Source organism: Xiphophorus hellerii, chromosome 12 (assembly GCF_003331165.1).
Source record: "Xiphophorus hellerii strain 12219 chromosome 12, Xiphophorus_hellerii-4.1, whole genome shotgun sequence".
In the NCBI taxonomy this organism is placed as follows: domain Eukaryota; kingdom Metazoa; phylum Chordata; class Actinopteri; order Cyprinodontiformes; family Poeciliidae; genus Xiphophorus; species Xiphophorus hellerii.
Window position 1 is genome coordinate 18,124,831 of NC_045683.1, and position 26,286 is coordinate 18,151,116.

The 26,286-nt window shown below is 43.0% G+C and overlaps 1 protein-coding gene across 1 annotated transcript in view; it reads right to left on the reverse strand.

Annotated features, from left to right (window-relative positions):
* Nucleotides 1-4,087: 4,087 nt before the first annotated feature.
* setbp1 (SET binding protein 1) overlaps nucleotides 4,088-26,286 on the reverse strand; it is a 52,586-nt gene continuing 30,387 nt past the window's right edge. The window contains exons 3-7 of the mRNA XM_032577498.1: nucleotides 20,851-21,257; nucleotides 18,260-20,173; nucleotides 17,625-17,832; nucleotides 16,485-17,541; nucleotides 4,088-9,880 (exon numbers count right to left, since the gene is read on the reverse strand). Coding sequence (XP_032433389.1) covers nucleotides 9,372-9,880; nucleotides 16,485-17,541; nucleotides 17,625-17,832; nucleotides 18,260-20,173; nucleotides 20,851-21,257 — 4,095 coding nt within the window. The 3' untranslated portion in view covers nucleotides 4,088-9,371. The remainder of the gene's footprint in view (nucleotides 9,881-16,484; nucleotides 17,542-17,624; nucleotides 17,833-18,259; nucleotides 20,174-20,850; nucleotides 21,258-26,286) is intronic.

Consider the following 26,286-nt stretch of genomic DNA (forward strand, 5'->3'; position numbering starts at 1 on the left):
CTGCTTTAACCCCGGTAAAAAGCTTTTCTTTCTTTTTTTCTCCTGTGGATGTGACATGAAGGTTTTGTTGTTTTTTTTTTTAAAGAGGGGAGCTGGATCCGCACTCTTACATTTCAGCCACCAGATGGTGTCTCCCATCACTGCGCAGAGAAGAATGAGAGAGGAGGGAGGGAGGAGGCGCTTTGGTTGCTGCCTGCTCTATCCATCTTCATAAACACAAGCAATAGTCATCCTCTGAAAACAGCAACAGAGATAAATTGAGAGGACGCTTGGTTAGGGCAGGCTTCCCGGTTAGTTGGCCAGGACTGCAGGACTATCTGTTGTAAATTTATGGCTCTGTTTGTTGTTGGTGGTCTCTGTGGCTTTGGATGTGCTTTAAACAGTCTCTGGCATTCATTGGCATTCAGTCATGCATCTTCACTCAGAAAATCATCACTGAGGGTGAAGGAGTCTGTTTAAGAAAACACACATGTGAACATGCTCTAGTCTAGCAAAAAATAAGATTTTAATCTAATCTGATCTAGCTGGCAGAGTCTCACCTAGAGGATGGTTTTATTTTGGTTTTTGGTTTTGACATGTGCTTTCTGGAGCACTTGGGAGATTTTGGATGGAAAAATACATCTAAACCAGATGGTTCAACGTTTTTAAAGAATGCATTTATTTAGAAGCAGAAAATCAAATCAAAGGAACAATGCCAATTTAATTTTATTTTGGTTAATAAGGTGCAGAAGACCTTCTCCTCAGTTTACCTTTACATAAAGATTAGAAGAAAACATTTTTTAATGGCAAATCATGTAGATTATATGAAAACCATTTATCCACAAAAAGTAAATGAACCTAATTTATGATCAAAATCAGTGGTTTACAGTGAAATATAAATATGGAAGGAAAGAGAAAAATTAAAAAATTGGAACATTTTGGGAGGGATGCAAAAGTAGACCAGACCAGCAAGTCTGCCTCTGACAACAACAAAATGACTCTTTATCAGTGGCCTAGTCAAAGTCTAAACAAAGCTGTAGCATGCTATCCTTTAACAGAATGCTTTGGATAGTTTTTTTTTTTCACTTAAATAAAATTATTAGCAGCTGTTATTTGTATTTTCTAGTATTATATTTGTCTCACGTTAACATGTTTTTGATTATTGTAAATGTTTTAATGTAACAACCAAAAGTACTGACCGAGCATGAATTTTTGTGTACCCCTGTTTTTTATTATCAAATCTACAGAAAGACGTAATCTAATTTCTTTTTAACTCCCTCTTGGTATTCTTGGAAGGACAATCGGAGGCTATAAAACAATGTGATTTGTGGAGATTTAAGAGGCCAGATTTAGGACAACACAACTCTGACATATTTCTTTTCTTTTGAGATGTATTGAGCAACAAAGCTTAAGATCCACAGATGCAGCTCTGGTCAGGCTGAAGCTCTCCTTTGTTGGGTTCTTTCCCAGAAAAAAAAAGAAGAGAAAATTACTAAATCAATAATAGAGGAAATTTGCTTTGCATCATTGTGAGAACACCTCTGATGATTAATACAGATTTGTTGAGCATTAAATTGTTTTTTTTTAAGTGTACCAAAAGAAGCACATGTAAAAAAGTGTACTGACACAACAGTGGGTACGATAAAAGCACAAAGAGAAATACACAAGAACCACAGAGCAACCAGTTCATTTAGCTATCAGTATAAAACTACTGTATATCTGCCTAATACTTTTTCCATTTACTGATTAAGTGTTTGGTGATTTCTTGTGACTGATGAAGGCCTCAGTTGAGATGCTTTATTTTACTAATAAAGTTGTTTACTTAGTATTTCAAGTAGAATTTGAGTTTCCACCTCGGCCAACACTAAATTCAACATTCCTTGGAGGGGAGGATCCACAGAGAGTTGGGAGGATGATGCTCCTAAATTTTGACCCTTTTCTTTATGGCGAGACGGGAACATTGGACCTTAAGGAGTCAGATATATGAGACAATTTATAACACCTGTCCTCCTCCCACACTATCTGAGAGCTGCATTCAAACACAACAGCTCTGAACTAATTCTGCAAATATTCACTTTCGTGCAATGCACAGATGTTGTGGGAGATGCAGGTTTCCAAACTTCAAAACGTTATCGAGCTAAAGGGGAAAATGTTGCTTACAATAGTGAAACAACAAGTTAGAACTACAGACCCAGTAAATAAATTGGAATATTATTGAAAAGCCTATTTATTTTAGGAACTTTGTCACTAGTAGAAACACATTATAATTACACACAGTTGGATGTTTCAATACTTTTATTTCTGTTGATTGTTGATTATAATGATTTTTCACTTACATGTAATGAAAACATGACATTTAAAATTATAATATCAGACTAATAAGAAACTCTTTATAAAAAGAAAAACGTCAGCTTAATGGAAAGTATGTTTAATACTTGCTTAAAGGTTATTTTCAAAAGGTACTTTTAATCTGACTAACAAGCCTCTGAATGTATATAATAATTTATTGAATATGGACGTAATTTAGCAGGTTGATGTAGCAATTTAATGTTATCTTCACATATACTCCAGCCTTTAATAAACTTTATTACTTTAATAAACTCATGCTTATGGATGATTGCAATTTTATTTCTGAGTGTTATTGATCCCTTCATGAAGAACATGGATCTGAGACACTGATCAATTTTCAAACTATTTCATGAGTTTAAAAAAGCCCTTTACCTCACTGCAGAACTGTAAGACCCTCATTAGTCATGGTAATTAATGATTTGTCAAAATAATAAATCAGAACTTGGTCAATGTTTTGTAATAAAATCTCCAAAAGGTTAAAAAACATTCTCACAAGTGCTTGAAATTTGATTCTGGAAAGGTATAGGATCCAAAATTTGAGGGAGCCCAGTCCAAAATTATTCATACATCTAACAAATTTAGTTGAAAATAATTTTCATTCATCAAAGGAGTTTGTTTCTGATAGAAAATAAAACGGTCATCTCACACATTATAAAATAATGTCAAAGGAGGTTTTCTATGAGATTTAATTCAAGACCCTGGCTGGCTCACTTCAAAACCGTTATATTACTTCTAGTCCGAAGAAACATGTTGCCAAAATAAAGTAAAAAATCTTTAAACTTAAGTCTGCAAGGAGTATTCTGTAGGTATTTCCCTCTTTTTAAAAAAAGACTTTACTCATCAAGTTTCATACTGTGGATGTTGACAGTATCCACAGTATTCTGTGGATGCATGTTTGTGTCCATAGAGGATGGAGGGTCATGGAACCAACTTTAATAGCAAAGTTGGTGGAAAAAAACAAAAATCCATGCATTGAAGCTGAGATTGATGAGCCTGTTTTTCCCCCTGGTTAAGGAGCGCATCCATCATGCAGGATACATTTAGCACGGCTGTTTCACCTTCATCCATCTCATCCTCTCTCACGTGCAGAGGAGGGTGGAGACGAGCCATGTGGGCTCGTTTGCAGCCATCAGAACAGAGTGATTTGAGTGCAGGATCGCCTCTCCTCTGACTTCTTTCCATCGGAGTGTGTTTTTTTTTTTGTTTTTTTTGCAGCACAACACCAGTGGTGCCAACAGCTCCATCAGCACCACCAGATGCACTGAGACACATTTGGGCAGCTCACTCTGCAACCATGGTAACAGGAGATTTTTACTAGTTGGCGGTAGCCAATAGCGGGGCACTTTTCGCTCACCTCCGTCCAATGACAGGACAGCCTCCAGCCCGGCCCACCTCGAGCTGACACCGAACGGGTTGTGCAAAAACGATTTCGAGATTGGCTAACGAGAACGAAGAGAGGATGTGTGTGTGTGTGTGTGTGCGTGTGTGTGAGAGGGAGAGATTCTGCAGTATAATCTGATGAGAGGATTCCCTCTCATTTACCTGCAACACTGTAGAGTAGGACTCATTCTCAGGGAGAGAATCTTAAATTCAGCAGTGCAGTAACCCCGCTGCCTGTCATCTCGCTCCATCACACCTCCTCACACACGCGCACACATGCAGGAACAGAGGCAAATCTCAGCATGTGACCAAGCAGTTTTTAGGGGAACAGAATAACAATACAATCTCTGACAGGAGGAAGAAAGCACGAACCACTGCGAGCTGTCAATAAAGTCATTTATTATTTCACACAATGGATAACATGAACAACTTCAACTGTAGTTCTTCTTAATAAGTGCTCAAGGCTGCCAGCCAACAGAAGGGTAGCAAAGAATGAGCATTTCTTTTTAAGGAAAGAGGAAATAAAATAAAAAAAAAGAACCTACAAGATCATGAAAGAGAAACATGACCAAAAGCATGCCAGCAGACATGGATATACATATATAATACAGGTATATATGTGCTTAAGACATATATCTGTATGCTGGCAAATGCAAATACAAAATATATGTGTATGCTTACACATACATACTGTGAGGAATATATGCATATGCATGTGCATCTAGTATTTACTCTATATGTCAAATATTTGCAGTTTTTAATATTCATACAATGTACAAAAATGCCTCATGAATTAAAAAATCCATTACAAAAAGAAACATATCAAACAATGTACAAGTCTTGGTTCAAATTCAATTGAAATTCAACTTGTCTAAAATATTTATGCATACAATCAAAATTGAGCATGCAAATAAAGGAGAGCCACTCTAGAAAAAGGTTCAAATACACAATGTATACAAATTAAAATATGCCCACGCTGTTAGAAGAGCTCACTTTGTGCTCTACAGAAGTACGTTTATTGGTTTTCTCAGTGCCTCGTCTGCACTCTCAGTTCGGAACAACGTTATAGCTTCGAATGGGAAACAGATGCTGGAAGGATGACAACTTTTATGACTCCATGATATGACCCCCCCTCCCTGCCCTCCCTCTCTCCAGGTGTAAGACAACCATCACTGCATGCGATCAGGGGAACAAGACCAGAACGTAGTTGCCAGTTTGTCTCGTCCTACATGATGTCCCTGTGGACTAATTGTACATTTAATGCAATATTACTATAAGCTCAAACGCTGCTTACAAGCTTGATTTCAGTGCCTTACAAAACTATACATACCCTTTCACATTTTATCCTGTTAAAACTGCGATTTTATGGAGATTTCATGCGACAGAGCTACATAAAGCAGCTCTTATTCGTGAAGCAGAAGGAAAATGATACATGGTTTTCGAAATAGTTTCCAAATAAAAACCCTGAAAGTGCAGCACGCCTCAAATTTGATACTCTTAAATAAAATCAGATGACCCCAACGGCCTTTAGAAGCAAATTGCCGAGCAAAAGGATTTCACTTATCGTCAGTGTGAAGCCAAACATTCTGTAAAGGTCTCAGATGTTTGTTAGAAAACATTGGTGAACAAACATCATGAAGACCAATTCCATTTAATTCATCATATGGAAATGGAAAGACTAAAACCTACCAAGACATGACCGTCTATCTAAACAGACAGGCTGGCCAAGGAGAGCATTAACAGGGGAGCAGCTGAGAGTCCTTTGGTAACACTTGAGGAGCTGCAGGAATACAGTTAACAAAGAAGCGTTTATCAACGGGTATCTTCATAATGGTGAGATACGGTGGTGGTAGCATCATGATGTGGGGACATTTTACTTTAGCAGAGACAGGAAACATGGTAAAGGTTCAATTCCAGCAGGACAAAGACTAAACACAGAGTGAAAGGTAGATCCAAGCATATTCTTGTAGTAGAGTGGCCTAGTCAAAGTCCAGACCTATAAACGAGCTGAGCTATATAGACCTGCAGCACAAGGTGGCTCTTCAAAATATTGACTAACAGGGGCTGAATGCAAATGAAAACCACAATGTCCAGATTTTTGTTTTTGTAAAAAAAAAAAGAAAAGAAAACCATGTATCGTTTTCCTTTTATCTCACCAACATTAGTCTACAACAACATCCACTGAAGTTTACGGTTATAAAGCAGCAAAACGTGAAAAGTTTGACCAACTGAGCCAGACGGGCTGCGAACAGGAGAGCATGAATCCCACTCACAACTTCATCCCCTCTGAAGCCTCTGTGTCGACTGAAAGCTCTGGGTTAGGACAATACTTGTCAGTGTTAAAAGGCACCGGAGCATCGGCTGGTAGAGGAAGAGACGAAACAGACAGGACAGCACAGACATTACCCGGGGTCTTTAACGCCACCATCAGAGACCACCACCCCACCGCAGCACGGAGGCGTCGGTACACAGCTAACCTCCACCACAGACCCACAGAAAGTCCTCTACCAAAGTAAGGTTAAGCATGATGGCATTAGGTTGAGAGTATTTTTGGTGTTTTCCTTTGAGAACTCCCCCAACACACAACCCTTCTTCACGCTACAGCAACGCACCTTCAAGCTGCAGGCGGAAGGAGCCAAAAGTTAGCCGAGTTCCCTATTTTTGGTCCAGTGTACTGCAGTCAGGCCTGTAAGAGCTTTCGCAAGGAAGTAAGGAAGATTATTTTAGCATTCTTTGTAAATTAATAAGCTGGAATAATGACTGTACCAAATAGGCATGGGTTGGTACGAGATTCTGATGATACTTCAGTGAAAATATCAGGTTAATAACAAAATATGTAAATTATAACACCATAGCCTAATTGCTTTAAATCGGACCAGAGAAGCAGTTAAAATAATATATTATTACATTTGAAATAACATTAATATTGGATTTTATAGCAAATAGTTACTATTTTCAATTTGATACATAGCTTAGACAAAAACAAATGGTATGAAGGGCTTATTGTAGCTAAATTTAACAATGTAGATGAGGGAAAACCTTCAGCTGCTTTTTGAAGCTGTAATTTCTTAGAAGCTCGGAAACCGACCCATGCCTGATACCAAGGTACTTTATTTGTGTGTTGGTGGAGACAGATGGCGCTCTGGGAGGTTAATGGGGGCGGTCTGTGGTTGGTATCCATGCGCGATGGACACAAAAACACTATTTACAACAAACACGTCAATACTGTAGTTTTAAGGCTATACTGCATAGAGAGGCAGTAAGTATAATTTTCTTGAAATGATAGTCACTTTCTGCACAACTTTGTCATTATTACAAATTATTACTGGTATTATTCACAATTCTCCTTACATGAACTCACTTTATTCAGCAAATAAGACCACTTGTTTCTCTTTGTCGCAAAGTGGACCCGGAGCATGAATTTCATTTAAGGTCATTGCCAGTGTAAATGGCCAGATGCATAGCAAACAATATACGCAAACGTGTTTTTTATTTTCTCCTGACAGCTGCTTCTGTTCCTCTATTTGTCAGATATTTTACTTGTTGGGAGCAAGTGATGTTCAATTTCACATCAAAGGCAGTGAGAAGAATCGATATCTCCGGTCAGAAGCAGATCTGACTCGGAGGGTTTTTTCTTCTTCTGCCACCGCTGCGCGGCGGTTTCTAGGTCAGAACATGATGCGCATTAAATACAGCGAGTCCCACCCTTCCAGCTCTGTCAGGATGAAACGATCAGAAAACGAGAAGAACGTCCAGAGACAGAGAGATGTGAGGGGACACAGGCAGCGTCAGGGTTCTGATGACGTAAGACACGAGGGTCGATATGCACAATCGTGAACATGCTTGGGTCACTCTCGGGAGGGCACTCCTTGCCACTTTCTGTTCCTTCAGTCAAATGCAATCCGTGATAGAAAGGAAACATAAGGCACAAGTTAAGCTGCTGCAACTGAGAATATCACCTGACCCAAAAAAAAAAAAAAAATCAAACAAAAAAACAAATCCATCGATCTGAAAACGTTCCCAAAGAAACACTGAACTTTTGTTTATGTCTGGGAAAATTCCAACTGCGATCCAAAGTCCCATATACTGATTAAAAAAATAAGAAAAAGGAGTGAAACAAAAGGCTCATTGACACCGAGATCCAACATGGCTACATTCTACAGTGCACATAGGAATGCTTTACATTGCTGCCAATGTGGTGGAGAGTTTGCCAAACTTTAATACTTTCAAATACTACATCCTTACGGAGTTCTGAGACTTTGGTTTCAAAGTCAAAACACTGGATTTGCTTCACTGAAATCAGCTTAAGTAGAAACATAAAAAGCGAGGATGGGGCTGTTAATTGAACTGTCCAATTGTGACTTACACTCAGGCTTCACTTGTTTTGTTTTTTGTCGTTTTTATTTTAAAATGCTTTTTGGCTGCGCGGCCTGCATATATAAATTGATTAAAAAAATAACGCATGCTCTCTGGACCGGACGCCCAACCCAGCGGATGCAAAGAACACATAAGGCTAGAACAAGCATGTAAGTGCTGCATTTTGATTGATGCAAGTGAACGGTTCTTCATAGTGCATTTAACAAACTCTAAAGGTTCAGCAAAAAACACATCCGACATTCCTCTTTTACCCAGCACTCCCTCCCCGCCCCAACCCCTGGATACAAACACAATAATGAGCATATGAATGAATATATGTGGTATTCTTCTGTCTGAAAACATACTTGTCTTGAGTCACACCCATGTCTGTTTTTGGTTATAAAACAATACACACTTTCATTATCTACAATTCTATTTATTATACTGGAAGCCAGTACACATCTATGAGCTGGTTTTTTTCCCATTGTACAAGGCAGGCAACAGTGGACTTTTAGTTCTATGTACAGTCGGGGGACAAGTTTTATCCACCGTATTGCCTTTGATTCCCTGCCCAGGAGAGGCCTAAGCGAGACGGGAGAAATGCATGACAGACAGACTGAAACAAGGAAGCTCAAGGACTGCAGATTGAAAACATCAATAGGAGCAAATCTGAGGAGAATTGGGGGTTAAACGGGGAAGATGATGAGCTGCCAGGAAGTGTGAATTTCTTCGAAAAGTGGGCGAGAAACCTTAGAAAATGATAAGGGGAAAAAAATATCCCAGACAGGTTAGGGAGGGTAAATTACTGATGTATTATCCTGCATGTCTCACAAGCTTCCACAAAAAGGCATAAAATAAGCAGAGCTGCACAGTTTTATATGAGCCACCCCCACCCACTTCCCCTTTGCTGGTAAATATATGGCTAAAGCCACATTCAGATACTGTATCGTAAAGTACCATACACGTCACTGTATCAGATACATAAAGAATCACATGAAATCCTACTCTATCATAAGTACCACACACTTTTATAGCGTCAGATTCAGTATCGTAGAGTACCGTAGAGTGCCGATGTGAGAGCAGGTCCGGAGGACGTTTGAAAAGCCCGTGTCTGGTCGGGGTTTCTGTAGTCAGAAGGAGGCTGTCGTTCCTCCGTTACCGCTCCGCCGCCTGGGCTCCTCTCCACCGGCCGGAGGAGGAGATACAAGTCAAAGTGCATCAAAGAGTTCCCGCTTTAAGGTCACTGCATCTGTTAGGCCTGAAGCAGTTCTGATTCTGTTAGCTGCTCTACCTTCAGTTCAGGGCATCTACTGACCGCCAGGGGCCCACAGTTGGTCCCTGCTGTGGCCCCTGCCTCTGCGTTTGCCCTCTTTATTCCCGGGAGGAGGGACGCATCGTGCCTGGTGCACCACCGTCTCGATAGTCGCTGCGATGGAGTCATGAGCGGGGAGCTCCTGAGACTCCAGGGCCAGGCTCGGCCTGAGGCTGTGCCGACCAGGCAGGTTGTCGCACCTCTCCAGGACGGGCATCCCCAAAGTCCTGCCGTCGCCTTTCCTGCTGGCCGGAACATCCAGACCTCGAGCGTCGGCCCAGACTTCCTCCCTCATGCTGGCCGGCTGCGACTCCTCCAGGGGCTGCTTTCGAGGCCTCCCGGGCCGCCGCTTGATGACATTATTTCCTGTTTTGGCTTGTCGCTGCAGACGCTTGGCACGCAGGATCTTCTGCACATGATCAAAGTTCAAAGAATGCATCCTCCTGACGTCCTTCTGGATCTGTTCCACCTCACTGCGTTTATACCTCCTCTTAGCGGGGACACCTGGGGAGTAAAAGGGAGCGATTTAGGTGAGTAAATAGGTTGCAAAGCAAGCAGGAGTTTTCGTGCAAGCATCGTGTAATTTAGCTCATGGAAGAAGGTCTAATTTTTTTTTGCCTCAAGAGCTTCCTGCTAATTTTGAGATATTCATGTAAGCTTTTCAAAGCCCAGCTGAGCCAGGAGAGCAGATCCTATCCTGTAATTGTCTGCTAGAGAGCAGAGAGGAGGAGATCCTATTCTGCTTGCAGGAAACCCAAAGAAATGTCTCCTTCAACCATTTAATATGTCGCCACACAGAAACAAACTGGTGCATCTGGAGAACAGGCAGCCAAAAAGTCACTCACACACAAACACACACACGCACACCCCCACACATCCAAATATCCCCCAGCATCACATAGACACAAAGAGAAAAACACATGTGCACGCATGCAGAAGGCCCCAACATGCAGGAATAATGAATTCAGCAGTTCAGAATGGCTGAGCAGAAGAAACTCGAGCCATATTGTTTCCTTCACACTGATGAACTGGGCAGTGTGCCCTTTACACGCTGTTCCATTCTTTTCCCTTCCCTCTTTCCCATCACTCTCTTTCTCCTCTCCTCTCCGCTCTTCATGGGAGGCAATATGCTGCTCTCTCATTTTCAATTAAACTGGAAACACTGCACCGTTTCATTTCCGTCTTCATTTCACAAACCGCTTCCTGATCTTGGGTCTGTTTCAGTCTCTCTTTTTGTTTTCGATCTTTGTCCCCTACACTGTAACCCCTCCTCCACACACACACACCCCCGCCCACCCACACACACACACACCTCAAAAAAAATTCCTCGTACCCTCTCCTCCCTGTCTGGGCACCATTCCCGGTGCTCAGATCTAGCAAAAGCCAAAATGGAGGGAGAAGCACAATTGGCCGCTGGTCCCCAAATGGTCATTTCTTGTTTTGGTCCACAGTCCTGCTGTTACAGCTTAGCTGTTTTTTGTTGTGATCCAGCACTTCAATAAAAGTGTGGTAGGATTATAAAATAATAAAGTTTATGCACAAGTTAAATGAGAATAGGCATGATATCATAAAACTGAGTAAAAATATAAAAAATTAATGTATCAAAGATAACATTAGGAACAACGTACAACATAATCTAATTATTTTTATTTGAAGCAGTTGGTCAATTAGCCAAAATCTTATCAACTTGTAACATTACTTTAATAAGAGCGATGCAGGGTGCTCAGTTAGTACCCACACCATGTCTATCCACGCTGTTCACAACCAAAAATATCCCCAAATGCTCAGTTTGATATTTCCTTTAAGCGGAGAAAAGGTGTAGTAGCCTTCTTTCAGCCAGCTCCCTGACAGTGTGCAGCAACAGGTGGGGGAGGTGCAGCTCTGTTTGATTCTATGCTCCGTAGAGCTGAAGAAAACTCAGGTGACTCCAGAATGTTTGTTAATGTCTTACCTAAAGGACTTTAAATGGCAGCAGCGGTATGACAGAAATATGTTAAGAGCTTTTGAGACCAGCCCATGCCTGGTCTTTACTTAGGTTATAAAAAGTGTATTAAATAATTTGTGAAAACTCTGCTCCTTTTCTGCTCATGTCTTCTTATGTCATCACAGTTTACTGTAACTGGGTGAAACATTTTGCATAAATCTACGTTCAGATCCGTGTGAGGCTAAGAGGCTCGTCAGAGAACGGTTCGCTGCGTATGCGTTTATTTTAGATTACTCCCACTTTCATAGTTTTTCCTCCCACAGTTTTCAATGGAGCTAAAGATACTCTTCAATAATGGTAGTTTAAATTTTTCTATTATTTTTGTTCTAAATTGTTTAATTATTTTCCCAATAATATCACCATTTAATATCTTCTTGGTTCCATTTCAGAACCGTAAACAATCCAATTAGTAGCTCTGTACTTAAACCCAAACCGTTTCACATGAGGTTTGTTGCCGAGTATTCCCACGAATGATGGTGTGTTAAATAGTAGAAAAATGCTTAATTGTCTTCATTATTTAATTTCATTGTTAATTTTCTCAAATCTTTGTATTACACTTTATTTCAATCTATTTTGGTCTAATTGACTCTATTTAAATGACATGAATCATTATGATTGCTGATGAGACCAAAGTCATCTTACGTGATTTTGTACAAACACTTTATTTTTACGACTTATTTGAGTAATATAACTATACTTACTTTAAGCAGTGTTTAGAAAATAACATTAAATCACTGTCAAAGCACATTAAAAAAAAATTACTGCGTGGCTGAAACATGCATCTCATATCAGACCAGCACCAGTTCGTAATTATGAGTGGAAGTGCTCCCGTTGTGACTTCACAAATAATACAAGGAGGTGCGGAGTTTTGACTAATAACATTCAAGCTGCTTATATCAGCCCTATGCTGTAAATTTTCACTTTACGGTTGCCAAAAAAGTTAGAAGGGGCAGTGAAATTAGTGACTGCAGAAAGCACTCAGTAGCAGCGGTTTATGAGCTGCACAGAAGTGAGCACACACGCACACATGCACACTACAAAGTAGCAGAAATTTATGAGCTCCATACACGGAACATAAAACCGATGACCTTCACCGGCGCGAGGGACTCTACAGCGCCGAGGACCTGTTCGTCTGAAGAGCAGAGAGGCATCCCCACAGCCCGCTTGGTATCTGACTAGCAGAATAAAGTCATCCTCCAAGCATGGACTATGATGAAAGTTATTTCAGATTCTGTCTGCGTGCAGATGTTGTAGCGTCATGTGAATCGTCCTTCCTGGCTGTTCTTGCTTCTTTCCAGATGTTTTAGATATCGATCTTCGTCCTCCGGCGTTCTGCTCTCGCTCTGTCTTATATGCGCCTGTTTTCCTTATCGTCTTCTTCCCCTCAATATTTATGTCTGTTTATGTTTTTAAAAGCTACCTCTGCTGCGGTTGCACTTTTTCCCCTCCATCAGGTTTTCATGGGAAATGTGAACTAATCTCATTTAAGGATGAGGTAAGCAGACAGTGTTCTATGCTTTACAGATATAAAGCTTCATTTTTTATACTGCACCTTGGCTCTTCTTATTACAGGAGCATTCTGTCATTTAGTAAATGAAATTGTGCATTTATGCAGTTATTCATGCAATAGATTGACCGAGTCCAGAGTAGTAAACAAAGCCAATTATATTTTCCACCGCATCATTCCTGCGGTTTAAAGTGATTTTAATGACATACCAAAAAAAAAAAAAGACAGAGAAGTGATTTTTTTCTGCACTTACTATACAACTGTTACTAGAGAAACTCCAACAATGCTGGGCACTAATTAGTAATATTAACAAAACAACCTCATCGATGCCAATGTGGAAAGCAACTTTTGACACATTTGCTACTGCAATAAAAACAATAATAAATCAACTGATTAGAATAGTTGTTCCCAAACGTACATCTGCCACTAGAGTCACAGAAACTTTCTGAATGCCTTTCCTCTGGTTTAGAACCGATTTAATGAGATTCCAGAGTAAACGCCTAAATAAACAAAAATGACTCCATCTTCAAGAGGCTTAAACGGGATCCAGCATTGCTCCAGCCCACTGTTGCTGCACACTGCTGATCAGATGACTGAATAAAGTCTACTACACCTTTTTTTTTTTTTGCATATGATTTGGACTTTTGGAAAAATTTCTGGAAGTAGAAAAACAGAAAGTGCAGAAAATACTCATTAACCTCACTGTAAGAATGTTGTTTTAAATCGGTGTAACAAAGCAAAAATAATTATTAAAGGTAATAAAAATATTTAAGTAACTATAATATTTTTAGAAACCATTCTGAAACATTTTACAGAGCAGCTCTGCTATTTTTACTGAATGTAAAAATAGATTTTCTAACTCCTGGATTTGAAATCTGCTGTGAATTTTGCAGGTTGTGGATGATGTTTTTTTTTCCCCCCATCCATTTACGTGTCTGCATGTGCAAGCGCGCGCAGCAGAACTCATATGCACACGCGCCTGTATTTTAATTGGACTAAGGCGGTGAAGTGAAGCAGTAAGTCATGCTAGAGAAGGGGCAACGGGAATGGGGAATAGGGAAGGTAATCTGGGAGGAGGGAGAGACGGGGGTGAGGAGCAGAAAGGAAGTAAGTAGGAAGGAAAGAAGCAGGGGGGAGAAGTGGATGTGAGAGCTGTGGGAGCAAGGTAGAGGAGGAGAGCAAGGGCAAGAGCCGCAGAAAAGGCAAAACTGGAAAAAAAGGGTAAGGATGTGCAGGAGTAGATGAGGTACTATAACGACAATATGGAAGAGGTGGGGGTGGGCTGAGGGGCCGCGCATATGAGTCATCCGTCCTGGATCCCCTGGGGTGAGGGGGGTGCGTTCTACCCAAGCCCCTGGCTTCTTCTCCCCACCACTGGACTGGGCCCCAGTCATTAAATCCCTGGCTCCCAGCCAGCTCTTTTAACACAGGCAAGAGCCTTTTACGGCGTGTCTGTAGAAAATAAATCACACTGTGTGAATAATATATCTCTGGCGAACGCATTGGCAGGAGAGAAGGAAGAGAGGGAGGGAGGGGGACGGAGAGATCGGTGAATTATAGTCGTCTCCCATGCATTACGTTCTCTTTATCCCCAGCCAGATGTGCTCAAAGACAGCCAAATACAGAATGTAACAAATTACACATTGCTCTGTGAGAACGCGGACCTAACCTGCACCCGAGTTTATTTATAAACAGCAGCATTTACAGGTACCGCATCTTTAGTCAAGAAAGCCCTATTAGCTCTGCCTCTATGTAGACACACAGCATAGCAGATGTCCATTATCACTGAGCTAGAGAGTGATCTCAATCTGCCGATGTTAACAGTCCAGTAACCTTGGCAGGTAAAGATCCCACACAGCTGCTTTGTAACAACACATGTGCATCCGTTCTCCCGTCGCTGGCGTCGGAGCAATTAGTGGCTATGCAGCAGATTGGGCTTTGTTGTTTACATGCAGTATTCATCAATGAGCACATGCGAGAGGGAAACTTCATTTCACTTTGAAAACTTCCTGGCTGCATGTGGGTTCAGTCAGGATCTCAGTGCGACAGTCTACGGGGCGGCACCGGCACGATCGCTGCACAGGTGCAACTCAGTGCATTAGTTCATTTATTTTTAGGAATTTGGTTCAAAATGTTGAACTGATGCACATATTTCCATATTTCTGTTGATGAATATGGCTTACAGCTAATGAAAAGCAATAATTTATTTTCCCAGGCTATTGGAAGGTCTTATGAGATCATTAATAACAGGAATATTTTAATGCTGAAATATCTGTCTACTGAAAAGTAAGTATATGAACTGAGCCTTCAGTACTTGGTGAGGGCTCCCTTTGCATGAATAACTGCATCACTGCAGCAAGAAGTTGCTTTGATAGCAGCCTTCAGCTGGTCTGCATTCCTGGATCTGGTGTCTCTCGTCTTCCTCTTGATGATGCGCCACAGATTCTCTGTTAACCCTGAACATCAGGCGACTCTCCAGCCTTCCTTCAGACTCTGAGAACTTGATTTCCAAATGAATCAATCAATCGTCAGTGGGGAAAAGGAGCAGATCGCCAATCCATTGCTGTTGATATTCAAGTTAAATGTAAAATTTTCATTCATTTGAAGACAAGACTTTTGGGTTCTGATGATTGTCTCTGGTTCAGCAGTACTTTAAGACACGGACTGTGACTCCAGCTGCACCTTGTGAGTCTTCCCCCATGGGAGGGCATTTATTGTGTTTTTTAACATTTCTTATCATGCTAAGAATGTAGATCTATTATTATGACAAATTTCACTTCTTGATGGTAAATAAAAAAACAGAACTGACAGTGTGGTCGGAAATGTTATTTTCGCTATTTTCTCCACTGTTCCACAAGAGCATCAATAAATATCAGTAAATCTGAAAACACGATTAAAAGCGGTTACTGTGTAAAAGTTAGTGATATAAATCACACTTTTTAAGTAAGTGGTGTCCTGAAGATGCCTGTTTCAAATGGGAATGGTTTCAGGAACTGTATTTGTGTTTGGGGTGCTAATGCAGCTGTGCCATGCAGTCACAGTCATACCAAAAACAGAAATAAATAGTTTTTTTCTCTATCATCGTCACAACAGCACAAAAAGTAATATATCTATATCGCTCACCCTTATTTCCCCTTCATTTCCTTTGGACTTTCAGTGTAGTTTGGTAATCTTGGTCTATTTGTGGTGTTTGATGCTGTTTTGATGTCCTATGTATTATCTTTCTTTTCCTCAGCTGTTCTGTCATCTACCACACCTTTGCTCTCTACCATTTTCCTTCCACTCAACTTTCCATTAACATGCCTGGAAACAGTAATCTAAACAGTCAGCTTCTCTTATAATTACTTTCTGTGACTCATCCTTCTTGTGTGTCAATGACAGGTAATCAAGCCTTATGACTGTGTATAATAACATTTTACATTAGTAAGAATCTATAAATATTCTAATTTTATGAGCCACTACAGTTTCACTTCTTAGACCAAAGTACTAAAATAAGTTAACCTTTTAATGTCCTGACATATTCAAATGCACCTGTAGCATGCTGCACTGTTTAAAATCAAAGAGAGTGAGTGCTTTCTCTTCGGAAACAAACAGGAAGGTCATAATGTGACGCTTACCAGTGAGAGCTGGCTCGTTCATCTGCTCCGGCTCCTGCCTGGCCGTTTGGAATGACATTAAGCCCTGATCTCCGAAGACAGCGAGCCTAGTCCTTCTGCTCCTCCCGGCACAATCATCCTCCCGTAACCCCGAGAAAAGGTCAGAGGCCGCCTCCGACCGCTGCGATTGGCTGCCGTAGCTGCTCATGAAGCCCTTCGCAGGCTGTGCAGTCTGACGGGAGTGGAACTGGCCGTCGGCGAGCGCGTGGCCGGACAGCTGGTCCGACTCGAAAATCCCCAGGCCGGATCCCAGGTTGGGGCCCCTCGCGTTACCCCTCTGCTTCTCCAGATGCTTTGAGGAACCCTGACCAGCCAAGTCCCTCCTCTCGCTCAGCATGCCGAGCCGCACGTTGGTCTTGGCGCCGCTGAAAAGTCCGCCCAACTCCTGGCGGTCCCGCGGGGAAAGGAGAGGCTCGTCCTTGTGCTTGTGCTTGTGTTTGTGCTTTCTCTTATGAAGGCGGACCCCGGCCATACCGCCTGCACTGCCGGCGCTCAGGGAGCCCAGAGCCTCCGATCTCACAGTGGGGCCCTGCAGTGGGCCACTGGCACTGCGGATCTTCGCCCCCACCTGCAGTTTGGGGTGCCCACTCGAGAGGAAGGCCTTTGGCGGTGGGACAGCGGGCCTCATGAAAGGAGATGGGGGTGCAGGGCCAAGCGAGTGATGGGGCAGGTAAAACGGTGGCGTCGGGGGGAAGTAGCCTAGATTCAGAGGAGGTGCATAAGGCATCGCATACGGCGCTGCATAGTAATTCCCCCCTCCTAGCGCATAGCCATATCCAGGGACAAACGGCAGCTTGGATGTGATCGGTTCGCCGGCTTTGGCCGGACGACCACGCCTCCGTTTGGCCTTCAGATCTGCACTCCTGCGCAGGTACGAGCCGGAGTCGCAGGCATAAGAGTCGTAGCTGAGCGGGTAGTAATGGTGAAAATTCAGCCGGAAGATAGACGGGTACGGATGCTGAGGGTAGCAGGTGTACAGCCTGTGAGAAACCCGCAGCTGCTGGAACTTTAACACAACCTGGAAGGCACAACAACACCACACTGGCTTAGTGCTCGCAGTTTATCACAGATGAAACAATGTTTCATAACGCCGTTACAAACCTCTTCCAGTTCAGAGAGAAAGTGAAGATGGTCCCGAGTCTGCATGCATTTCCTCTTCCTCCGGTGATGTTTCTGCTTCTTTTCCTGCTGTGACAGATAGCTGTCCACGGCAGTAACCTTTCGTTCACAGCGCGGTCTGCTCCCCCTGGTGGACGTGTCCAGGGCGGCAGCCTCTGGGGACTCGAACCCGCAAAGATCAAACGAGTACCTGCAAATACACGGCATGAAGTTAAGAAATTGTAAACATTAGAATGACCGTAACTTGAGCAACAGTAGTTAGCAACTTTTCCAAACTTTGTCAGGTTACAAACACAAGTTTTAATATATATTAATGGGATTTATGTGGAGAGCAAATTCAATATAGTTTCTAAAATGTTCAACAGATAAAAATATGGAAATTATCTCTTTTTAGGGTGATACCCCTAAATTAGTGGTATGCAACTTTCGAAATTGAAAGAATCATTTTGCCCTCAGTAAGGCTAAATAAAACTTGTTTAAGGTCGCAAATGTTACACAATCCTTTGAAAAGAAGGCTGAGGTTTAAATTCGTAATTGGACTTAATGTGGAAACAGTAAAGGAGAAATGCAAGGGAATAAATTTACCAATGAAGGTTTCAATAAGCAGTTTACTGTACCTGCGGCGAGAGGCAGGACCCTTTTCGGTTTGATCAGAGGTGCTGTTGTTGTCTGTCCCAATCCCGCTGTCACTGGGGATAGTCTCCTCGCTGTGGGACTCGCTGATGGGGGACAGAGTCACCTCCTTCACTGACGCCCCCTCTGACAGGTGGGAGGGTGAGTTAGCCAGGAGGCGAGGGGGAGAAAGTTTCCAGCCGCCAGAGAGAAATCCTCTTCCTGACGGTTTGGTGGGCAGGGCTGAGATAGGCTGCAAACTTGGCATGGTGGCGTCTGTGTTGCTGGCTCTCAGCGACAGAGCGCATGAGCTGGGAGACGAGTTGGTGGAAGGCACTGCAGGGCTGTCGTAAAAACTGGACATGGACAGAGACATCTGGGGCTTGTCCCTGCTAGCTTTGAGGGCGACAGAGCCTTGGGTTTCCGCTCTGGGCTTACGCCCTCGCTTCTTACCGATGTAGATGGTTCCTCTCTTGCTGACATTAATCTGCTTACCCAATCGAGCTTCGATGGTCGTCGCCATGGCGCTCATAGCTGAGGTAACCGGAGCAGAAGCCGACTTCAGAGCCAGGGAGCCGTTCTGACTGGATCCAGAGAGGATCTCGTTCAGGATGCTCTGCATTTTCCCAAGCTTGGTCTTGATCACCGCCCTGGGATGACCTCTGCCTCGCTTTACCTTCAGACTGTTGAAACCGTCGCTGGGAGATGAAGACGCTGCGTGCACCAGCGGGTTCAGGGTGTGCATCTTTCTCCTGCGGCTTATCCCCGGGTTTGACTCCTTCGCCAGCGGGCTCGGAGGTGAGGTGGACGTGCCCTCGTGAATCGTCTCGACGGTCAGGAGTGGCTGCTTCTTGGGACGTCCACGCTTCCTCTTGATGGGGGCGTGGACGGTCAGGCTGTCGGTGTTGGTGTAGAGTGGACTGGAGGGGGTGATTGGGAAGGCAGAGGGTGGATCTGACAGAGCAGAGGGGCTGCCCATGCTGTCTCTCTGAGGAGAGGTGAGACTCGTATGACTCTTAGCTTTCAGGTAGGACCACCTTTCGTTGGCCTTGGTCGGCCTGGAAGTGGCTGCAGGGCTGCCCCCAGTACTGGGACTGGGACTCAGGTCCATTCTGGGTCTGGGACTTGGACTTGGACTGATGTTAATTCTGGATTTAGGACTGGACGTCGGACTCAAGCTAACTCTAGAGCTGGGGCTAGGGAGTCTGGGGTTCATGCCAAGACTGGGTTTGTTGATCTGATTGTATGTTGCCTCTCTCAGTTTCAGGGAATCTGTGAGGCTCTTGGGTCGGCCCACCGGGTTTTTCTTCACCCTGTTGGAGCTCAGATCGGTTTCCTGGTCAGGTCCGCATGTAGCTGCCTCTCCTCTTTCTGCCCTCTCTGCTTTATCCCTCCTATCAGCTTTTTCTGCCTTTTCTACCCTCTCTGCACTGCTGTCCCTCTGACTTGAAAGTCGAGAATCGTTTTTGTGGGCCTCTATCTTGTGCGCTATTTTAGGTTCTGGGGGTCCGGCCAGGGGCTTCTCTGGAGTATCCAGAGTCTGCTGCTGGGACCGCTCCTCCATGGAAAACGACTCATCAAATGAAGGCCTCCTCCGCCTTTTTCTTCCTTTCCCGTCCTCTGCCTGCACAGGCATTCCTCTCTCTTCTTCATCGCCTCTCCTCCCAATGTTTGCTTGCTCTCGTTCATCTTTCCTTCGTTCCTCCCTTGCTTCCTGGAACTGCTCAGCCGTCCCCTCTTGCCTGTATCTTTGCCTCTCTTCAGAGTTAGCAGGGCTCTCCAACTCCCTTTCCGACTGCCTTCCCCAAGGTGCATCAGCGCTCTGGGGGTTCGCGAACATCCTCTGAGAGTCTTTCCTTCCATACTTCCTCTTGATGTTTCCAAAGAGCTGTTCACTGACCTCCTGCAAACCCTTTCCCCTACGGAGAGGGGGATGCATGAAAGAAAGATTAAGTTAAGACAAATAAAAAAAGAAGGTTCAATAATCATCTCAAACAGTGTATCTACAGCAGGGTTGTCCAAACTTTTTGTAACATGGGCCAAAATCGTTGGGTGAAAACAACTCGAGGGCTAAAAAAATGTTTTGTTTTACCTACTCAGTAGTAAACTGAGCATGCATTTATGTTAATTAAACATATAAAGTAGATTTGCTGCTGAAAAGGAATGTGTAAATTATTCTAGATCCAAAACTTAAAAAAGGGTTATGCACATTTGTCTTAATAAAAATAATTTTGCACATTTTCTACGTATCACTTGGGAAAAAAATAGAATGCAATTTAGTCAAATATGATCAATAACATTAGGCTTTAGGTCACTCTTTCTTTGAAAAGGTTTGCTGTATTAAATTTACAAAGTTAATTGAAAGCATTTTGGGGTCCAGCAAAGTTTGCTTTTGAGCAAAAGTCACTGGTTCTGGCAAGAGAATGCAAAAAGCATTGTTATTTAAAAACAAATACAATATTTTACTTTGAGATAATTTTGTCCTAATTGATAGAAAGTTTTCATCTACGTCAAATATCTGTGTTGGAGGGCCAAATTTGTATCAAGTGGCCCCCAGGCCACATATTGGACACCACAGATGTCCATCAAACCCTACCTGCTCAGTGAGGTGAGGTTGAGAATGCTGGCGTCTGTGACCACCGGTAGCTGCAGGTCCGGAGTCATGGATCTCTGGGGAGATGGGCTTGAAGTCGCAGCCCGGGAGTAAGGCTGCGTCGCGTCGAGCGATGAGCCTCTGCTCCCTCCCGCCAAGTCTCCGGATGACTCAATGCCAGCCGGTTGGCCCGGCGAGGAAAAAGCTGCCCCAGACGTGATCCAATCCGGACCGATTTGGTGCTGCTGCGTGTGACTGTGCTGGAACTTCTGAGTGAGGCCATGCTGCGTTTGCTGGGCGTTGGAGAGAAGGGCACCGCGCGGCTGGTGTTTGGGTGGAGCAGGATCACCCAGTAGCTGCAGAAGACCCCCCTCTCTCTGGTCAGGCATTCTGAACTGGCGCTCGTAAGTCTGGAGACAAGAGAAGACAAAAGAATCTCACTGTTTACTCAGAGAACCAGAAAACAACTTACAGCAAACAGCTGCAAGGGACAGACTGATAGCTGCATGAGTAAATAGAAATGACTACCATCACCATTCAGCCAGTTTAGTGTACATTTTTCATTTTGTAAGCACACTTTGAATGACTGAACCACGAGTAAATAGAAATGACTACCATCACCATTCAGCCAGTTTAGTGTACATTTTTCCTTTTGTAAGCACACTTTGAATGACTGAACCACGGAGTTCTGATATGACATTCATCTCTATTCATAGTAAAACCGAGGATTTTAATACGTCTTTTGTGCGAGCAGCAAACAATGCGCAACAAAACAAAGGCCTTGTTTACAGAGCAATTAAATTCCTGTGGCAAGAATGTTTCATGCTGTGAGCATGGAGGGTAGAGTTGGAGATGTCTGAGCTCACGCAGTATCACAGTAGCTAAACCCAGCCTCATCGCCTCACCTTTCTGACTCAGATCTGGACTTCATTTGTATCTTCTTGACTGTCAATCATGTGTCAAACAAATCAAATGTTTAACCGTGTGAAATAACTTTTCAAAGTCATTCATCATTCATCTCTTTGAACATTTCCACATTTTGTCATTGATAAGCTTCTATGCATGTTATTGGGATTTTGTATGGAGAGAAAGAAAAAAAAGTGTGTTTCTTTTACATTGTTTACTAATAAAAATATAGAATTTGTGCTTAGCATTTGTTTTCGCTCATGCTTGCTCTGGTAGCTCTAAATTCCACGTTTGACAAATTGTCAAGCGTTTCATTCTCTAGAGGTGCATAGAAAATATTTACTCAAGAAAGACTCATTACAAATGCATGCCACACGTTTAAAGTTATTAATTGCAAAATATGTTGAAAACCTATCTATGCTTTTAATTTGAAACTACTTTGAGCTGGTCAATCACATAACATTCCAATAAAGCACATTGAAGTTTGTGGGTGTTAAGTGGCAAAAGCAATTGGTTTCAATACAGTATCAAGGCATCGTACTTAATACATAAATTACATGTGTAAGATCTCAATATGCTGCATCAGACAAGACAACCGTGCCTAATGTATCACTGCTGCATAATCAGTGCACCGCTGGAAGATGAGAAATAGAGCAGCGGATGGCATTTGTGGTTTAGCCTGTTATTAACAGACTCAGTATGACGCAACAAGACACTGTTCTGCTGCACAGCAGGGAGATGTAACCTAACCACAGGTTTGCCTCTCATGGTCATGCACACACACACGTCGACGCGCCAGTGCACACAGAAAGACACCCTCACACTTTCATACAGTCAATTTAAGTTTTGAACGGTTTAAAAAAGAAAAACAAAACGAGTTCTCTATACAGAAACGCAAAATGCGTATATGCGAGCAGGTACTCTGCAAATACGTTGTGTGAATATGTGTAATGCACACACAGGGCATTTGTACACCCTCCATCGTTCACTGTGTTAACGTTTGCTCCTGCTTTCATCTGCTCAATCCCCTCAACAACACTTTTCATGCCATCTTGTCTTCTATTGGAAGTCAAATAGTGGGAGTTGTTTCCAGAGTCTGTTCACTGGCAAAGCACAGAAACACACACACACAACCGCCAAGTTGCACAGCACATGGAAAGAAAAAAAAAAAAAAAAAACACGCCCAAGCAAACAAACACTAAGCAGCGTAAATGATTAACAAAGCCAGCAAATGCATGCACTTCAGCGCACACGCATGCTGCCATTTATCTCAAAGCTCACAGACTGTGTGCATGCGCATGCACTGACACCAGAGAGGAGAGCTGGAGAGTCCAGAGAGGAGTAAGATGACAGGCACCTGATACACACTCGCTTTCTCATTTAACCTGTCCTAGAAAACCTGCTGCTCCGGGTTAAAGGAGGGCAGCCATGACAGAGACAGATACAAAGGGGGGAAGAAGGGAGGTCGGTTTAAGACAGACAGTCTCACACATATAAGCACCATACACATCCTCCCCACCAACCACAAAGCAACCACAGAGAGATAATAAAAACAAGGAAACATGGAGGCAAAAGAGGGGGAAAATAAGAAGATAAAAATACAAATGGTGCTCCACCACCACCAGTACACACACCTCCCCTTTTTCCTGGTTGAGCCTGGGTTATATTGGCACCAGTTCAGCTTTTTGTTCTTAGTTTCCTCCACCTCTCTCCCCCCGTCTCTGTGTCTCTCTGTGTGAGGCATTTTCAGGGAAAACGCACACACTGTCTGATATTCACACAGTCAGATGTAAATAGCGGTCATAAAGAGTGAGCTGCCGGTACTCACGGCTGTGTTTTAGTCAACAAAGTGGATCTCAGAGTTGTGCTGGGCTCTTTGTTTCCAGATAAGGTCAACGTCAGCCTCAACCTGACGGGCGTTCAGCTGAGAATAGGCACGGGCTGCTAGGAGATGGATGAAATACCTCAGTTTCATCAAACAGTTATCACTGTAGAGAGAATTATTATGTCTAATATCAATCCAAGACCCTCTACTACTAATTTCCAAAAGCTTCCTAGACAACCAGAACTTCAGGGAAACATCAGTGGCTTCTTATATCAGACGAGGCCGTTTAATTCCTTCCTTCAGCCACATCAGGCTCCCTCTGTCTGTCTGCAGGTTACCATGTAACCAAAGCTACTCATTCACACATCAGTGTGTGTGAATGAAAGATTCGCTACATTTTCTTTTGATGCGCTTTGCTTTCACTCTGCACTGTGTAAGATGAACCCAACCCTTTGAAGAACCTGTTCACCTCCTCACCTGTGGTGGCGCTGCACCACGAACCAGTGAAGGAAACGACATGATAACCTCTGAAGAAAGCATCAGCACAACTTCCGTCTTTATGAAATGTAAACAAAAAAGTCGCAAGTTTGTTTTGGATGAATCTCCCCAGGATTCCGTTGACTGTAGTCCACCTTCTGCTTTTGGAGCGGTCTCCGGTCTGCTTGGCGTTCATTCGAATTGCGTCTGAGTTTACTTCAACCGAACAGAGAAATACGTCTTTAGGCGGACCAGAGTTTGGTGTTTTTGGTCCGGATCAGAGTTTGATTGCGCGTTCACATCTCCCAAACCAGAGTTTGACTGAAGTGGACTGATCATGGTGTGAATGTATCCATTGGGCCCTTGTCCCTGGTAGATCCATTATCCAAAAATTAGAGATAAAAAAATAAAACATTGTTTTCTTCTCTTCTTCTGATCTTTGTTGCTACTTTCTCTAACAGCTGTGAGTTTGGCGTCATCCTTGGAATGGAAGTGTTATTGTTACGGGGCCCAAACATCACCCCTCCATGCTCCCTGTTGCCCTTTAACAACTCTGACAGTGGGCTGAAAACTGCTAAACATGGAGCTGTTGCTCCTAACCAGAATATTCACAATTTCTTTATGTGTTACTGTTAACCTGTAGGAGGGGGCAGCAGTCAGGAAATTAGGACATCAGCACAAGAGTGGACTCTGACCTTTTAACAAGCACAAGATCTGCCGTCCCCAACCTTTCCCACTGCCATCTACGGGTCTCAACCAGCAGAAAGAAGATAAGGATAAAGATCGCTGAAGCACATTCAGTCCTCAGTTCGTGTTGTGCATTTTCCTTCCTGTTGACAGTCTGCTCTGGTCCCAGATCTATGAACACCTGTAAGAAGCCGCCACTGTTCCAACATCGACTCCATGACACCTGAGCGCCCGCCGTTTCTGAGCCGCACACATTCCTCCTTCAGTGGTGATGTAACCATCAGATAAGGTCAGCACGCAGCAGCTCAGGAGGTCATAGATAATATGTGACTAAGTGCTGCAATCACCCAACTGAAAGGCACTTTGCAAATGAGTCAGCATAAATTTACGGACAGATATGTGGGCGTGTGCCTGAATGCATCACTCTCAGCCTCTCAGTGGGCTTTTATAAATTGAGATCTGATCTGAAAGTTAAATATTGCTCTCGGGGTTCCCACAAATGTTCCAGTAAAAATTTCCATTCCTTCCCAGACTTAAGCCTTCAGATTTTTATGGCAGATTTTATGGCATTATGGACATTTCAGCACAAAACATTTAACTAGTTGGGTTTTATTATCTATGTGTTCCACAAATAAAGAAACAACACAAAGCTGAAGTTGGCTTCTGATTCAGCACGGCAATTAAGGGCTATTTCTCTGCTTGTTGGGATCTGGACGGATTAAGATGAGCTCAGTTTCAAATAATACTTGGACTCGCATCTGGACAGGGACATCCGAGCTGAGCAGAGGATGTAAAGCCGCTCCAGTCAGCTGAGACTAAAACCAAGCTTTTTGGTCTGCACCCAAAATCGTGTGGTGGAAAACTAACACAGTGGTGGCAGCATCATGAAGGGGATGTTTATCTTCATGACATACTGAAACAACATCGTGAAACATCACGATGCCTAGATTTGCTTCACAATCTGTATTCTGTTAAAGGACTATTTCACAGCTTTTTAGCCTCTGGGGAAACCTAAATAATCTCTATTTCAAAATCTACAACTCTTAGTGTCAGATCTGTTCTGGGATATCAAGGCGATATAAAATAGAAACAAGAAGAAGAAAGAGTAATGACTGACAGACAGCTAAAGTCCTTTCAGATTACACCTTCAATCCATGATCCAGTTTAGTTTTTTGCAACCTGCAACCAACTGAAAAGTCCCCCAGTGGGACCTGGTGTGAAGAATGTGAAGAATATAGTTAACAGAGAAATTCTGGGATTAGCTGGTGGCAGTATCATGCAAAGTTTTTTCATGAAAATATTAGCAAGATGTTGAAGTTGGGTTTTAATTCTGCTTTGTGGTGAAGAATTATTTAACATCTTTTTTGGGATAACAGAAAATTAAAGTAATTTCTTTTTCAAAATCTTTATGTCCCACCCAACATGTGCCCTGGAAACTGAAACAAAGCTTTTTGACCTGCATGTATGCTACTATGTGTGACTAAAAACCAACACTGCACATCACCACCCCCACTGTGACGCATGGTAGTGGGAGCATCATGCTG